We start from the raw sequence: 18753 nt of genomic DNA, 5'->3' as shown, positions 1-18753 counted from the left end.
TTTTTTTTTCCAAGGTAAAATGCCGTACTGACTGTAGTATTCACATATCTATTCACCATTTAACATGCATAAACTGGGCACAGTGGCTCACGCCTACTATCTCAGCTACTTGGGAGGCTGAGGCACAGGGTAGCTTGAGCCCATTAGTTCAAGGGTGCAGTCAGCTATGATCACACCACCTCACACTAACGTGAAGAACAAAGCAAGACCTCCTCTAAGGGGAAAAAAAAAAAAAAGTGTAAAACTATGCGGTCATTTTTAATAGGTTTTAATCTCTTTTAATATGTCACTCACAAAGTTTTAAGTGTTTGGCCCCACCCTCATTTTTCAAATAACGCCTGTGGTTTTCATTGTGCCGTTTTTCATAGTGTGGTGATTTTCAGGAAAGTATCTGTTGTGTTACAGCAGACCTGAACGTAAAAGAATGTTCAATGCAACACTAACCACAACGGGAAACAACCCACGTGACCATCGATATCCGAATGTGTACGTATATTCTGGTATATCATACAATGGAATATCACACAACAGTAAGGATGAAAAAATTTTAACTACACAGATGAAATGCCAAAGAAAAGAAAAAAAGCTACACACAAGGGGTATATACACTGTGTAATTCTGTTTATGTGCAATTTAAAAGAACACAAAACTAATCTATGATGTTGGACTCTGGGATGGTCCTCTGAGGAAGAGGGGACAGGCAGTGAATAGGGAGAGTACAAGAAAGACTTCTGGGGTGCTGGTATTTTTCTTTTAAACTGAGATAAAATGGACATGCTATAAAATTCACCAAATTTTGAAGTGTACAATTCAGTGATTTTTGATATTTTCATAGACTTGTACAACTATCATCACTACCTAATTCCAGAACCTGTTAGCAGTCATTCCATGCTCTTTTTCTTGACCTGGTATATTCACAATGCAGTAATTAATCAACCTATTCCTTTATGATTTGTGTACCTTTATGTAAGAATATTGTACAGTATTTCAGTAAATTTTTTGTTAATGTTTAGAGAACTTCAGATTAAACTTGGTACACTGAATATATAAATATGTGTGTGTATATATATTTTTAATTTATTTTATTTATTTAATTTTTTTTGAGACAGGGTCTTACTCTGTCACCCAGGCTGGAAGACAGTGATGCAATCTCCGCTCACTGCAACCTCTGCCTCCACGCATACTGCCTCAGCCTCCCAAGTAGCTGGGATTACAGGTGCCCGCCACAACAACCGGCTAATTGTTTATATTTTTAGTAGAGACGGGGTTTCACCATGTTGGTCAGGCTGGTCTTGAACTCCTGACCTCAAGTGATCCGCCCGCCTCAGCCTCCTAAAGTGCTGGGATTACAAGCGTGAGCCACCGCATTCGGCTGAATATATACTTTTAACTCTACTGCCTCCTAAAACTCTACTCAAATTAAAGCAGATGGCTTATTTTAAAATATTAAAACACAAAGTCAGAGAAAGAGAAAAGTATCCCTTAACACCATTCAGTCAGCAAACCCTCCTCCCAATAAGATAAACACTGAAGGACTGAAAAGGGGGACTTGTAAATAACAGGCACAACTTCTAAAAAGCTGTATGCAAAAATCAACATACAAAAAAAATCAGTAGTATTTCTATAGACCAACATCAATCTAAAAAAGACATCAAGAAAACAATCACATTTATAATAGCCACACACACACAAAAAAAACCCTAGGAATACATTTAACCAAAGTAGTAAAAGATCTCAGCAATGAAAACTATAGAACACTGCTAAGACAAACTGAAGAGGACCCCCAAAAAATGGAAAGATATCCCATGTTCACAGATTGGAAAAACTAATATTGTTAGAATATCCATACTACCCAAAGCAATATACAGATTCAATACAATCTCTAATAAAATACCAATGACATTCTTCATAGAAACAGAAAAAACAAGGCTAAAATTCATATACAATCATAAAACACCCTGAATACCCAGAACAATCCTGAGCAGAAATAATAAAACTGGAGGCATCACATTACCTGACCTACTACAAAGCTACAGTTACCCAGTAAGCATGGTACTGATCTAAACACACACATGCAGACCAGTGGAACAGAACAGAGAATGCAGAAATAAATCCACACATTTAAAGCCAACTCATTTTTGAAAAAGAAGCCAAAAATATACAATGGGAAAAGGATAGTCTCTTTGATAAATGGTGCTGGGAAAAACTGGATATCCATATGTAGAATGAATATAGACTCCCATCACTCACAATATGAAAACATAGAAACAAATCAAAATAGATTAAAGACTTAAATCTAAGACCTGAAAAGATACGATCAATATGATACGAAACGATAGGATACGATACAATATGACAGGAAAACAATGGGGAAATGCTTCAGGACGTTTGGTCAGGGCAAAGATTTTTTAGGTAAGACTTCAAAAGCACAGGCAACAAAAGCAAAAATAGGTAAATGAGATAACATGAAGCTAAAAAGATCCTGTACAGCAAAGGAAATAACCAACAGAGTGATGAAACAACTCACAGAATGGGAGAAAATATTTGCAATTTATCTGACAAGGATTCATAACCAGAATATATAAGGAGCAACAAAAAAGCAAGTATCTGATTTTGAAATGTATAAATGATCTGATTACACATTTCTCAAAAGACATACAAATGGTTAAATGGTGTATGAAAAAATGTTCAACATTACTAATATTCAGGGAAATGGAAATCAAAACCATAATAAGCTGGGCACGGTGGCTCACGCCTGTAATCCCAACACTTTGGGAGGCCGAGGCGGGCGGATCACGAGGTCAGGACTTCGAGACCAGACAAGCCAGCGTAGTGAAACCCTGTCTCTACTAAAAATACTTAAAAAATTAGCCGGGCATGGCGGAGCACACCTGTAGTCCCAGCTATCAGGAGGCTGAGGCAGGAGAATCGCTTGAACCTGAGAGGTGGAGGCTGCAGTGGGCTGAGACCACACCACTGCACTCCAGCCTGGGCGACAGAGCAAGACTCTGCCTCAAAAAGAAAAAAAAGATATTCTCTTCCCTCAGTTAAAATGGCTATTATCAAAAAGACCACAAATAACAGATGCTGGCTACAAATGTAGAGAAAGGGACGCTCTGGTACACTGTTGATGGGAATATAAATTAGTACAGCTATTATGGAAAACAGCATGGTCATTTCTCAACCACCATTTAATCCAGCACTCTCACTGCAAGGTATATACCCAAAAGAAAAGAAACCAGTATATCAAAGAGATCTCTACATGCCCATGTTTATCGCACCACTACTCACAACTGCCACAATATGGAATTAGCCTAAGTGTCCATCAACAGACGAATAAATAAAATGTAGCGTATATAGACAACAGAATATTATTCAGCCATAACAAAGCATGAAGTCCCGTCATCTGCAGCATCATGGATGAGCCTGAAGGGTATCTTATGAGAAATAAGCCAGGCAAAGAAAGGCAAATATCACATGTTGCCACTCACATATGGAAGTTAAAAGCTGACCTCATGGAGTTGGAGAGTAGAACGGTAGTTTATCAGAGGCTGAGAAGGGTAGAGTGAAGGAGGGGATGAAGACAGGTTGGTTAATAGGTACAAAAACACAAACACAATTAGAAGTGTTCAATAGCACAGTAGGTGACTACAGGTAACAACAATTTATTGTATATTTCAAAATAGCTACAAGAGAAAATGTGGAATATTCTCAACACAAAGAAATGATAAACGCTTGAGATGATGGATATCCCAGTTACCCTGATTTGATCATTACACATGGTATGCATGTATCAAAATATCACATGCACCATATAAATATGTATAATTATTTATCAATTTTAAAAGAATACTATTGAAAGCAGACTATGTGTATATTCTTCCAGACATGCCTAACCTCACGGTTTTCTTTTCTTTTTATACTAAGTCATAGTGTGCCTCCTGATATGTAACCTGCTTTCACTCATTTAATAACACGTAGTGGATATACAGAATATATTTTGCCTGCTACTTTATCTTGCATTAAATGGCTCTACCATAATGTGTTTATCCGATTTCTTACTGATAATCTTTCATATTCCCTGTCGGTTTTTACTAATATAAGGCTGCAATGAGCATCCCTGTACAAATACCTTCAATAACTTGTGAGTAAATCTGTAGCATATGCTGAATCAAAGGATACGAATATATACTATCAAGTTGTCTTTCAAATTAGTTGCACTACTGCATTCTCCCTTTTACTAACTGTATAGGAGTTTCTGTTTCCTCCTATTTATCTAATCTCTGACAATCAAATTTGTTAAAAATATCCTTGCTGTCAATGTAATTTGCATTTTTAAGTGTGGTTGAGTATTTCTTCATAGGATTATTGGCCCACATATATTTCCTTTTCTCCAAACTACAATACTCACATTGTTGAGTCAGTTTCTTATTGAACACAGGCCTTTTTCTCAGTATCTGTAAGAGGTTTCTTAGGTTGTAAGGACTGGAAATTAAGATTAGTCCTTTTTCATATATGTGGCAAATTTTCATCCTAGTATATCATTTATCTTCGTATTGTATCTTTCAAGATACAGAAGTTCTACAATCAAAATTTGAAGTCAAAGTTCACAAAGAAATTCTATAAAGTTAGCAGCATCCTTAACCTTTTAATTTTTGTGGTGTTTTTTGGTCATGGTTAGAAAAGCCTTCCCTATTAAAATTCAAAATTTTTATTTTTTTTTTAATTTTAAACTTTTTTTTTTGTTTGGAGACAGCCATAACAAAGCATGAAAGGTCTCACTCTGTCGCCCAGGCTCGAGTGGGGTGGTGTGATCTTGGCTCACTCCAGCCTTAACCTCCAGGACTCAAGCGATCTTCCCACCTCAGCCTTCTGAGTAGCTGGGACCACAGGAGGGAGCCACTATTTTTGTATTTTTTGTAGAGATGGAGTTTCGCCATGTTGCCCAGGTTGGTTTCAAACTTCTGAGCTTAAGTGATCTGCCCACCTTGGCCTCCCAAAGTGCTGGAATTACAGGTATGAGCCACTGGGCCCAGCCCCAAAATCTTACTTTAATGGTTTCTTTTTTTTTTTTTAACCTTTGAATCTCTGAGCTAGTTAAAATGTATTGTGATGTTAGGCGTAGGGTACATCCTTTTCTACTGAAATGTCCCATTAAATCAGGCAATTCCTCCTTCTCTTTCATCTGGCTTTTTTTTTTTTGAGAGGGAGTCTCACTCTGTCACCCAGCTGGAGTACAGTGGTACGATTCTGGCTACCCGGGTTCCTTGTCTACCTCCACTTCCTGGGTTCAAGCGATTCTCATGCCTCTGCCTCCCAAGTAGCTGGGACCACAGGCACGAACCACCACACCTGGCTAATTTTTGTATTTTTAGTAAAGACAGAGTTTCGCCATGTTGCCCAGGCTGGTCTTGAACTCCTGACCTCAGGTGATTCGCCTGCCAGGGCCTCCAAAAGTGCTAGGATTACAGAAAAGTGAACCACCACGCCTGGTTTCATCTTTTTTTTTTTTTTTTTTTTTTTGAGACGGAGTCTCCTCTGTCGCCCAGGCTGGAGTGCAGTGGCCGGATCTCAGCTCACTGCAAGCTCCGCCTCCTGGGTTTACGCCATTCTCCTGCCTCAGCCTCCCGAGTAGCTGGGACTACAGGCGCCCGCCACCTCGCCTGGCTAGTTTTTTTTTGTATTTTTTAGTAGAGACGGGGTTTCACTGTGTTAGCCAGGATGGTCTCGATCTCCTGACCTAGTGATCCGCCCGTCTCGGCCTCCCAAAGTGCTGGGATTACAGGCTTGAGCCACCGCGCCCGGCCGGTTTCATCTTTTTAAGAGAGTCACCTATCCTTCCTTATAAATCAACCCTTTTCTACTGAAGCATCCCATTAAATCAGGCGATTCCTCCTACTCTTTAATCTTGCTTTTTTCGAAAGCCATATATCCTTCATTTTAATCTCTAAAAGTAATTCACTCTTATTTTAGAATAGAATTGTTCTTATAAAAATGACATGTTATTTTTAAAAATCAATAGGGAGAGCTGGGTGTGGTGCCTTACACCTGTAATCCCAGCTACTCTGGAGGCTGAGGTGGCAGGACTGCTGGAGACCACCACCAGGAGTCTGAGACTAGCCTAGGCAATACATTGAGACCAGTCTTCAAAAAACCGTTTAAAGAAATGGTTTTAGGGTTGGGCGTGATGACTCAGCACTTTGGGAGGCCAAGGCAGGCATATCACCTGAGGTCAGGAAGTTCAAGACCAGCCTGGCCAACAACATGGTGAAACCCCATCTCTACAAAAATACAAAAATTAGCCAGGCGTGATGGTGGGTGCCTGTAATCCCAGCTACTCAGGAGGCTGAGGTGGAAGAATCACCTGAACCCGGGAGGTGGAAGTTGCAGTGAGCCAAGATCCCATTGTACTCTAGCCTGGGTGGCAGAGAAAGACTCTGTCTCCAGAAAAAAAAAAGGAAATAATTTTAGCTGGGTGTGGTGGTGCACACATGTAGGCCGAGCTACTCAGTAGGCTGAGGCAGGATGATCCCTGGAACCCAGAAGTTTGAGGATACAGTGAGCTATGATCGCACCACTGCACTCCAGCCTGGGCAACAGAGTGAGACACAGTTTCTAAAAAAACAAAAAAAGTAATATAGAAAAGTGCAAAGAAGAAAAAAATCCCTATCACTCTGAAACAATCATTAAATATTAAACAAACATTATTCCAAACATCTCACTAGACATATGCTCAAAGTAAAAGATAATATACACACACAAAAAAAATTTTAAAAGAAACTGGGATACTAATCCTGTCACTTTAAATTTACTACTTCAGAAAATACAGAAGAAACAAAGTTATAAGGTCACAAAGTAACTGAAAATGACCTGGCAAGAGTTAGATCAGTTAACTGTTATTAAAAAAAAAAAAAAAAAGAAAGACAAAGAAAACTTGATAGATGCTTTAAAGATGAAGATTTGCATTTTAAGAGAATAACAGGCCAGGCACAGTGGCTCAAGCCTGTAATCCCAGCACTTTGGGAGGCCGAGACGGGCGGATCACCAGGTCAGGAGATCGAGACCATCCTGGCTAACACGGTGAAACCCCGTCTCTACTAAAAAAAATACAAAAAACTAGCCGGGCGAGGTGGCGGGCGCCTGTAGTCCCAGCTACCCGGGAGGCTGAGGCAGGAGAATGGCGTGAACCCGGGAGGCGGAGCTTGCAGTGAGCTGAGATCCGGCCACTGCACTCCAGCCTGGGCGACAGAGCGAGACTCCGTCTCAAAAAAAAAAAAAAAAGAGAATAACAGTCAAGCCTTTGTGGAAATTGAGTAATCCTAAATACTTTTAGCAAAAATAACCCTCTTTTAGTTCTGCAAAAGCAAACATGAAGTCAAAGAGGCATGTTGCACGCAATTTTGTTGGAAAAGATTATTATATCCAAGAATCAGTACACAAGTATAACCTAAATTCTGTTTAAGACAAAAAGGTTTTATGATTTTCAAATTTTTCAAGTTACAGTACAAAAAACTTTAAGTTTTAAGTTATTTGTTTCGAGTAAGTGGATTCCCTAAGTCCCTTTTTAGTCCTAAACGTCATGCCTCAAGAGTCTAAAGTAGCAAATGAAACAAAGGATCAAATGATCACTTAGCCAAGTTTTCCAAATGAAGCATGAATGGATGGGTGAACAGGAATATGCTTACCTTCTATCATAGCACCCTCAAAAAGTAGGAATTAAATCCCCAAACATTCCTGGTTTTTTTAAAAAACCATTATAAGTATCATCCATCAGTGTGTTTCAAAACTATTTACATTTTCAGACAAACATTTGTCAGGATTTTCTGCCATCTCTGTAAGACGGTACTTCCTACTAATTGACCTTGCTCACTCAAGTTTGATATAGTTTTTTGCTACTTTTTAAAAATCTAGGACTTGATGGACATATCCCAATGTTTCCCTTAAAGTCTATTCATGAATAGGAACAGATTTCCAACATTACTACAGCATTTTCCATGTGCCATGCACTAAACAACACTCTGTGACCATATTCTCTTCTCATCTACTTTCCAAACCAGTAAGATCTGACACTCACAATATGAAAGTTCTTATTCTCCTATTCATTTGAGGTGCTTTATCATGTTCATATCTTTCAGGAGGTGTAGAAACCAGAGCTGCAAATAGCATTCTAGACATGAGTGCCTCGTCATTTTATAAAAATTGAAGTGTTACCAATGTCACTGCTGATGAAATTCAATGCACTACTGATCTTCCTGAATGAAATCTATATGGAAAAAAACTTTAAGCTTACAAAACTGTCCACTTATTCCATCTTAATGAATATTTACAGTTAAAAATATTATTATTGATATATAATTGTATGTATTTACAGGGTACATGTGATATTTTGATCATGCATACAATGTGTAACGGTCAAATCAGGGTATTTAGAATATTCATCGTCTCAAACATTTATCATTTCTTTGTGTTGGGGACATTTCAAATCTTCTAAACCATTCTGAAATATACAATAAATTGTTAACTATAGTCACCCTACTGTGCTACTGAACAGTAGAATGTATTCCCTCTAACTATTTTTGAACTCATTAACCATCCTCTCTTCATCTTTTCCCTCTCCCACCCTTCCCAGTCTCTGGTAACTATCATTCTACTCTTTACCTCCATGAGACCAACATTTTTAGCTCCCACATGAGAACACGTGATATTTATCTTTCTGTGCCTGGCTTACTTAATTTCACATAATGACCTCCAGTTCCATCCATGTTGCTGAAAATGACAGGATTTCATTCTTTTTATGGCTGAATAGTAATCCACTGTGTGTGTTTATGTGTGTGTACATATACATATGTGTGTGTATCACACTTTATCCATTCATCTGTTGATGGATATTTAGATTGATTCCATATCTCAGCCACTGTAAATAGTGCTGCAATAAACATAGGGGTGCAGGTATCCCTTTGCTATTCTGATATCCTTTCTTCTGGACAGATACCCACTGTTGGGATTGCTGGTGGGCAGTTCTATTTTTAGTTTTTTTGAGAAACCTGCATACTGTTTTCCATAATAGCTGTAGTAATTTACATTCCCACCAATAATGTCAAATATTTACTGTCAATGGTTACACTGATTCAACCATCACTTAAACAATCTCCTATAAAAATAAGTAAATCGAGTATAAGAATTCTGGGCTTTATAATCAAAGGTATCGTAAATCAAACAATAAAAAACACTAGTAAACAATTAAATAAGTCAATTCTCTTAAAGTTTAACATGTTTTTTACATAAGCAATTTTCTAACCGAGAACTAAGACAATAAATGTGAAATAACTGTCTTAATCCATTTTGTGTTGCTACAGCTGCATACCTGAGACTGGGTAATTTATGAAAAACAAAAAATAATTTCTCACAATTCTGGAGGCTGGGAAGTCCAAGATCCAGGCATTTGATCTGGTAAGGGCCTTCTTGTTGCATCTCAACATGGCAGAAAGCAAAAAGGTAAGCTAAAATGCTAAACTTTCTGTGGAGGTTCTTTTTTTTTTTTTTTGACAGGGAGTCTCGCTCTGTCGCCCAGGCTGGTGTGCAGTGGTACGATCTCAGCTCACTGCAACCTCCACCTCCTGGGTTCAAGCAATTCTCCTGCCTCAGCCTCCCTGGTAGCTGGGATTACAGGCGCATGACACCATGCTCAGCTAATTTTTGTATTTTAGACATGACACGGGGTTTCACCATGTTGGCCAGGCTGGTCTCAAACTCCTGACCTCAAGCAATCCACCCGCCTCGGCCTCCCAAAGTGCTGGGATTATAGGCATGAGCCACCGTGCCCAGGCTGTGGAGCCTCTTTTATAAGGGCCTTAATCCCATGAAGGATGGAGGAGTCCTCACTGCCTAATCACCTCCTACAGGCCTACCTCTCATTATTTTCACACTGGCAACACCTGAATTTTGGAGGGGACACATTCAAACCATAGCAATAACTGATTGAAGACTGATTTAAAAATCTATTTGCAACAGACCTCAGAAATGAACTATTATAAAAGCAAGTGATGTATTAACCCATGGAAATGGAAATTATCCTGGAAAAAGCGATGGGAAAAAAAGTATAAAGAAAATAAGGATATACACAATAAACAGTACACTCTCTAATCAAAGAGAAACATACAAGGTCTAGGATTAACAAAGAGAACTGTGAGGTGGGTGTTAAGAGGCCTGAAATCAAAGGTAGAATTGCCCAAACTAGCTAAATAAAGTGGGTTAAGTCGTTTTATTCTGGATCTCAGTTTCCTCATCTTTAAAATGAAGACAAGGGGTCAGATGTGCTCTGATCTTCCTGCTCTAACATTCTATAGTTCTATGTTACTTAAAACTGAGAAACCATCTAACTTCTTTACCAAAGTGCTAGCTATCTGGCTGCGGCCTACCACCACTTTTCGCTGACTGATTACTCACCAAACAGAAACACTGCATTTTCCAGGCACTGCCACTATCTTACACTAACTAGAAAGGACTAGATTCAAATTCAGACAGATAACCACTTTCAAATGACTGATGCTTCCTGGGCAGAATCTTCATTACAAAATGCTTCATACCTCCACTATACCATATCCAACTGGGCAACAGTAAAACACACAAAAACAAATATTACTAAGACTATGAATACTCAAAGAAATAGTTTTAACTGCAGAAAATGCAGAAACCAAGGCTGATGCTCAGGTTTACTCTTCAGTCTGTAGTGAGTTTGAATGCCATCCTTCAAGGCAATAAACAGAGATTCCTTGAGATAAATGGGTACAACTTAGCAGCCCAGACCACAGAACTATGTCCTGTTTCTAGGAAAATACCAGAGCAAAACCATCTCTTCAAAGTACCATTTTTCAAAGTACCATTTCCATTTTAATTACCACACAGATGAAGCCTTGTTGAGGTCTACCATGCAAAGAACTTTTTAATAGTCTAAATCAAGTATTTCAGACCTCAAACATTCATAACATTTTAAAACAGGGGCAACAGAGAATCTGAGCTTTGCTTTTCAAAAATATTTCAACCTCATTCTCTTTATTATAAATAATACTTCCACAAAAAAATCTACTTGTATGAAATATTATTTTAATAAAATGAAGAAACATAGTAGTACAAATAAATTATCACTAAAAAACAGCTTCAGAACAAATTTTTCATCTTACCTCCACACTAGGGCTAAGGCTGCTGGGCAGTGTTTCTGAAGTCACAGTAGAGCTTGGGAGGCTGGAAATTTCCCAAGTATTCACAGGCTGAATTGGTTCAGACAGCTTAGAACGATCTATACATTTTGGATTATCCAGTAAGGTCACTTCATAAAATTCTTGAATATCTAGAAGAAGGAAAATAAAAATTCGTAAGTATTTATATTTTCTAACTAAATTACGCAATGCTTTAACATAACTCAAAAGCACAATTTTTACTCGATTGATAAATTAATTCCCATCATATAATGTACTTAAACAGTGAATATTATTTCATTACATCACAATCATATCAGAACCTGCAGGGCACAGCATAAAATTCATAGGCTTTTTACACTTTAAAGTCAGTGCTTGGTTCAAATCCCAACTCCATCACCAACCAGCTACAAGTTCAGGCAAACTACTCAACCTCTGGTAACTTGCCTCTTACCACTGTGAACTGTTTCAAGGATTGAGTATAATATATATAAAATGCTTACCACTATAGCACCAAATAGGCTCCTAACAGACGGCAGCTAATATCATTATTGTGAATTCCACAGATATGAGTTATTACTGTTCGCCACCAATATTTAAGCTGGGAATGTAAATCCCTCAAGTGGTTTTAATTGCCCTTCTAGCCAAAGCCAAAAAAGGAGGAAATTAAAATCAAAGAACCAGAAGGGCTTTCGGATATCCTCCAGTCTGAATATGTTACAGCAGTAAATTAAATATTTTATTCTTTAGAAACAGTAAACGTCATGACAAAACTCTAAAATACATGATAAATTTATTTATAATGGCCCAGGATTTTTAAAAGATCAGATGACTTTGCAAACAGCTAGAATTATAAGAACTTAATACATTAACACTAATTATTCACGCTATTCCAAAGCTGTAAGTAGCAGTTATATAATACTTAGATTCACCACACTCAGTTCCTTATTCACCAACTTGTATAATTTTGGATTTTTTTTAAAGGGAAGGGAACATAATAACTGTAAACAACATTTAGACAGAATAACTTATACTTCTTCTCATTATTTTGAAAGCATTTAGTCCTTTTAAAAAACAAACTTCACAAAATAGAGACAAACTTAACTCCCTTTTCAGTTGTGTGTGTGTGTGTGTGTGTGTGTTTCTGGTTTTTTTTTTTTTTTTTTGAGACAGAGTCTCGCTCTGTCGCCCAGGCTGGAGTGCAGTGGTGTGATCTTGGCTCACTGCAAGCTCCGCCTCCCGGGTTCACGCCATTCTCCTGTCTCAGCCTCCCGAGTAGCTGGGACTACAGGCACGTCCCACCATGTCTGGCTAATTTTTGTATTTTTAGTAGAGACAGGGTTTCACCATGTTGGCCAGGCTGTTCTCGAACTCCTGACCTCAGGTGATCTGCCTGCCTCAGGCTCCCAAAGTGCTGGGATTACAAGCCTGAGCCACTGCACCCAGCCCCCTTTCAGTTTTAATAACCAGTGGAACTGCAAAACTTTCCAAGTAAAGGGCTGGTAAAAACTAATGCTTGTACAGTGAGGATAATATCAACCTACCTCACAGGGGTGTTAAGGATACTATATACACACATACGCACACACACACACAACACACGATACATACATGCACACACCTACATCACACTATGTAAAACAAAATCCAACTACAGCAAAACAATGCTTCAAAAGTCACATCCCTCGGGATGGGCGCGACGGCTCACGCCTATAATCCCAGCATTTTGGGAGGCTGAGGCAGGTGGCGGGTGGATCCCGAGATCCACGATCAGGAGATCGAAACCATCCTGGCTAACACAGTGAAGCCCCATCTCTACTAAAAACACAAAAAATTAGCCAGGCGTGGTGGCGGGCGCCTGTAGTCCCACCCAGCTACTCGTGAGGCTGAGGCAGGTGAATGGTGTGAACCTGGGAGGTGGAGCTTGCAGTGAGCAGAGATCTCGCCAGTGCACTCCAGCCTGGGCGACAGGAAATCATTAAAAAACTACAGAAACTCTATATAGGCCAGGTGCGGTGGCTCACACCTGTAATCCCAGCACTTTGGGAGCCTGAGGCAGGCAGATCATGAGGTCAAGAGATTGAGACCATCCTGGCCAATATGGTGAAACTCCGTCTCAACTAAAAATGTAAAAACTAGCTGGGCATGGTGGCACACGCCTGTAATCCCAGTTACTCAGGAGGCTGAGGCAGGAGAATCACTTGAACCCAGGAGGCAGAGGTTGCAGTGAGCCGAGATTGTGCCACTGCACTCCAGCCTGGTGACAGATCAAGACTCCATCTCAAAAAGAAAAAGAAAAAGAAGAGGAGAAAAGAAGAAAATCTATATAAACAGTCATTTAAAATGGTACAAATCTGGCCGAGCGAAGTGGTTCATGTATGTAATCCCAGCACCTCAAGAGGCTGAGGCGGATGGATCACCTGAGGTCAGGAGTTCGAGACCAGCCTGACCAACGTAAAGAAACCCTGTCTCTATTAAAAATACAAAATTAGCCGGGCGTGGTGACACATGCCTGTAATCCCAGCTATTCAGGAGGCTAAGGCAGGAGAATCGCTTGAACCTAGGAGGTGGAGGTTGTGGTGAGCCGAGATCACACCATTGCACTCCAGCTTGGGCAACAAGAGCAAAACTCCGTCTGAAAAAATAATAATAATACATACATACATACATATAATACATACATACATATAATACATACATACATACATATAATACATACATACATACATATAATACATACATACATACATATAATACATACATACATACATATAATACATACATACATACATATAATACATACATACATACATATAATGGTACAAATCCACTGACATGGAAAGACATTTGTGGATAAACTTTGGAGGATAAAAACAGTCACAGAAATCATACTATTCACACTTATACAAATACAACTGCAGTATACCTCCCCCACAAAAAAGGGCAACTCTGTCTACCCGTTAAGTGACAGCCACAAATAAAGAAATGAAAAGGAAGGAGATTCTTCCTTCAGGTAATCTAAGTTTTCAGGTGCCTCTCAAAATGTGAGCATCATGCTATATCTCACTGTGCTGAGTGTGATTCTATAATTATGTGTTTTTAGTACCAGAAGTCAAACAAGCCAATGGCTTCATCTAGGGCTCAAGTGAAGACATCACTCCTTTCCACTAGAGGAAAAAAAAATTGTGCTGTAATTAACAAGAGATAGTGTTAAATTTCTGAAGGATTTTCAGGGATAATTTTAACTAGATGAGATTTTTCACCTTACACGCTGATTTTAAATATAAATTCTCACGTAGGAAAGAGCTGTTTTACTTAGGAAGTTTGTTTTGTAAAATGAAGGTAGGTATATGTGTGTATACACACACACCCACACATACATACAATAACCCTCTAGGATATTCATCCCATGGGTGAAGTAGGAAGTAACCTCTGGTGTGAGGATTTTCTTGTTTATGGTATTTTACATATAATAATCTGATCTCAAATGTTTTATATAGAACATGCATCATTGTTATAATAAATTTATTTTGTAGGGTTGCAGGAAAGGCAACTAGAAAGCTGAAGAACACTGAAATATAACCCTACCATTTCAGAGGAAAAAAATTCTATCAGTTCATTGACTAAAAAAGCAAGTATGATCAGTCACACAATACCCAGTTGAGTAATCAAAATTAGTGTTATCAATGAAGGGTGGATGACATGCTAAGATATACTACAATCGTCAAATCTACTCAAGCACAAATACTTTCTTTTTTTGTTTTTGTTTTTGTTTTTTTTTTTTAGTTGAGACGGGGTTTCACCATGTTAGCCAGGATGGTCTCGATCTCCTGACCTCGTGATCCACCCGTCTCGGCCTCCCAAAGTGCTGGGATTACAGGCGTGAACCACCGCGCCCGGCCAAACACAAATACTTTCTTCTAAATCAATGTTCATTTAAAAAGTCATTTTTGATCCTCAGAAGAAAGAATATCCTATAAAATTTAAAAGTTTGTGTTATTGTTTCACACACTAAAAAAAGGAAAGATATCAAGCTAGTAGGCAAAAATAAATTATTTCAACACTTTAGATACTATTAGACTAACAATCATACAGTACTCACAAGTATATTCCGTAAAACAAGGTGTGTACTAAAAGGAATCAGAGCTTCTCAGAGAAATGGCTGATTCCAGGGCTGGGGCAGGAAAGGTACAAGATAAACCTGGAACATCTTGTTATGCCAAAAATTAAGGAAGTGCTCCAAAAAACGATGAGGGCATGCCACAAGGACGCAAGCTTGAAAGGGCCCCCACTGGATCACTCAGAGCACAAATATCATTAAGGATGGTCATAAATGATAAGCCATTGAAAAAAACAGGTATCTGCAAATTCATGAAAGATACACATGAAGAAGGAAGGCCCTTGATTAGAATAAAATGCAAAGTGTTAACTGGTAAACCTAAAGGAGTGTTACTGTTAGAAACCTTATTTTTCAACAACCATATTATAAACTGGTGCACATAAGAATCATCAATGGATGCTAAATATGGGTGGAAATTTCGCTAAGGAGTAGGATATGCACATGGTGTTAAAGTGTCTCCCTCGCAAATTGCCTATAAGCCACAAGGGGTAAAAAACAATCATATAGGATAGAGAATTCAGACAACACCCAACTAGGTAATCAAAATCAGTATCATCAATGAAGAGCAGATGATTCTGTATACCTCTGGATGTGCAGAATCCTAAGCCAGGTATATAACCCGAATCTAATCACAAGCAAACATCAGACCAACCAAAATGAGAAAATTATATTAAAAAAATAAGAGTGGAAGGAACTGCGTTTTTCAAAATCATCCATCTCAGCTGGGCGCAGTGGCTCACGCCTGTAATCCCAGAACTTTGGGAGGCTGAGGCAGGCAGATTGCTTTGAGCTCAGGAGTTCAAGACCAGCCTGGGCAACACCCGTCTCTACAAAAAAACAGCCAGGCGTGGTGGCTCACATCTGCAGTCCCAGCTACTCAAGAGGCTGAGGCAGGAGGACGGCTTGAGCCTGGGAAGCAGAGGTTGCAGAGAGCCACCACTGCACTCCAGCCTGGGTGGCAGAGCAAGACCCTGTCTCCAAAAAAAAAAAAAAAAGTCAGTCTCACAAAAGACAAAGAAAAGCTGTGAAAATGTGCCCTAAGCAGAGTAAAGAGACACGACAATTAACAATAGTATCTGGTCCAAGTGTGAATTCTGTACTGAGGAAAAATATGATCCTACAGAGAGGAAACGGCTTAGAAGAAGTATTTAGATGCTTTTACAACTCTGATTCCAAGGTTCTAAAGAGAATTCAACCAGATTCAACATAATCAAAACACTGCTTCAGAATAATAGTAAGCAAACTATCAGCAAAGAAATAACTTAATCTAATTAAAATAAAACCAAGTGAAAAGTTAATAAAATTCTCCTCCAATTTCATAAAGTTTTAGCCAACGATGTGATCCATATCCTGTTTTCCTCACTCAAATCTAGTCTGCAAAGTTACGAGTGCGTGTGTGCGCGCGCGCGCACACACACACACAGTTAACAAGAGACTAAAATGTAACAGTGGGACCAAAACAAAGCAAAAGAAATCTAAGAAATATTGACATTTTGCCACTATTGCTGGAAGACTTCAAACCCTCATTACTAAACACACTTCTTTGAAAATGTGTGAACCCCATCATCATCAACATCATTTCACCATTATAAATATTTTCCTTCCGAGTGACAATCATTTAAAGACTACTAACCCTAAAGATCATGCTTGTCATTTAGTATTCTTTATCAGATTAAAATGCTTGGTTCTGAAAAACAAAGATAAAGAAGATCCTAATGGCTGACGGTGAGAAGTATCTACGGATTCAGATTAGTTGAGTTCAATTTCTGGCTCCACAATTTACTATCTGAGGGTTCAAGGGCAAGATTGGTCATTTCTCAGTGCTTCAGTTTTCCAATCTATAAAACAGTACAAATATCTCAAACAGGTGAATGTACACCTCATAGGATTACAATGACTAAATGATATACTTCTATTAGCACACAGAAAGTGCTCAATAAATGTTAGTTATTATGTTTTACATACACTTGAAGAGGAGTCACATACTCACACTTATTAGGATGGCTATTATCAAAAAAAGAAAAGAAAGAAATGAAGCATTGGCAAGGATGTAGAGAAACTGGAAACCTGTGTACTGTTGGTGAGACTGTAAAATGGTACAATCACTATGGAAAACATTATGGTGGGTCCTCAAAAAATTAAAAATATAACTGCCATTTGATCCCACAATCCTACTTCTGGGCAAATATCCAAAAGAACTGAAAGCAGGGTCTTGAAGAAATAATTGCACACTCATATTCCTAACAGCATTATTTACAACAGCCAGGAGGAGGAAGTAACCCAACTGTCCATCAATGGATGGCTGGATAAAATGCGGTATATACACACAACAGAATATTATTCAGCCTCAAAAAGGAAGAAAATCCTGTCAACAGCTGCAACATGAATGAACCTTGCCGACTCTACACTAAGTGAAATAAGCCAGTCGTAAAAAGACAAATACTTCTATGAGGTTTCTAACATGATCAAATTCACTGAAACAGAAAGTAGCACGGTGACCACAAGGGGCTAGGGAGTGAGAGGAAAGGGGAGCAGTTGTTTAATCGGTATAGGATTTCAGTTTTGCAAGACGAAAAAGTTCTGAAGACTTGTTTCACAACAATATGAATACATTTCATGCTCCTGAACTGTACATTTAAAGATGGTTAAGATGGTAAAGGGGTCATATTTTGAAACCTAGTATCCACTAATAAAGATAGGGCAAGGTCCTTTTATAAGGGCTAATGAAACTATTAGAGTTTAATAGAGTAGCAACAAATGAACTGGTAACTAAAAAACTCATAAATGGACAGTATTATTACATAATCCACTTTCATTTTGAAGTATCTGCAGAAATAAAACACTGCGTTAATATAAGCTTATTTATTGCAGATAAAATATGCATATCACATGACGCAACTTACTCAAGTCTCTAAAGCCAGCCTAATCTTGGACACTGATTTTTCTCGTGCACATGGAAAGCAGATGAGTTCTCTGATCCCATAAGAAATAACTGCAGGGGTTTAGACTGGTATGAAGTCTCTAGGGACTACCAGTGTCACCTCAGATCCCAGACACCTTAGAATCATGAATGAAACCACTAGGGACCTGAACACCTGGGCTCTGATTATAATCAAACCATACCCTGTCTACTCACAAAATTTTCAAACTTAAGTACAAAAAATTGGAATACAAAAGCAAGTTTTCAAATTGTTCTCACCTAAATCATGGAATGAAATTAAGCAGACTTTATCTTCCTTTATACAAAAATAATCAGCAGGTATGTTTTGGGAGTACATTTTAAACAAATGTACAGTTCATGGACTTTTAAGATATAACTTTCAATATTCAGCTCTAAAGAAACAATATATCAGCTGAAACTCAAAAGTTAATAAAAACTTCTCTGTTTTCAGTAATTTTTAAATCTTTAAGCCATCCTTCAAAGATACTACCAAGAAT

At 38.5% G+C, this 18753-nt stretch overlaps 1 protein-coding gene across 26 annotated transcripts in view; it reads right to left on the bottom strand.

Annotated features, from left to right (window-relative positions):
* DLG1 (discs large MAGUK scaffold protein 1) overlaps positions 1 to 18753 on the bottom strand; it is a 278145-nt gene that overhangs the window by 254162 nt on the left and 5230 nt on the right. For all 26 annotated transcript variants that reach the window (XM_033213126.1, XM_033213130.1, XM_033213141.1 and 23 more), the window contains exon 4: positions 11181 to 11347. In XM_033213126.1, the coding sequence (XP_033069017.1) occupies positions 11181 to 11347 (167 nt within the window). The remainder of the gene's footprint in view (positions 1 to 11180; positions 11348 to 18753) is intronic.

Source organism: Trachypithecus francoisi, unplaced genomic scaffold, assembly GCF_009764315.1.
Source record: "Trachypithecus francoisi isolate TF-2019V2 unplaced genomic scaffold, Tfra_2.0 Lachesis_group0, whole genome shotgun sequence".
In the NCBI taxonomy this organism is placed as follows: Eukaryota; Metazoa; Chordata; class Mammalia; order Primates; family Cercopithecidae; genus Trachypithecus; species Trachypithecus francoisi.
This window is presented reverse-complemented; position numbering and strand designations above follow the sequence as displayed.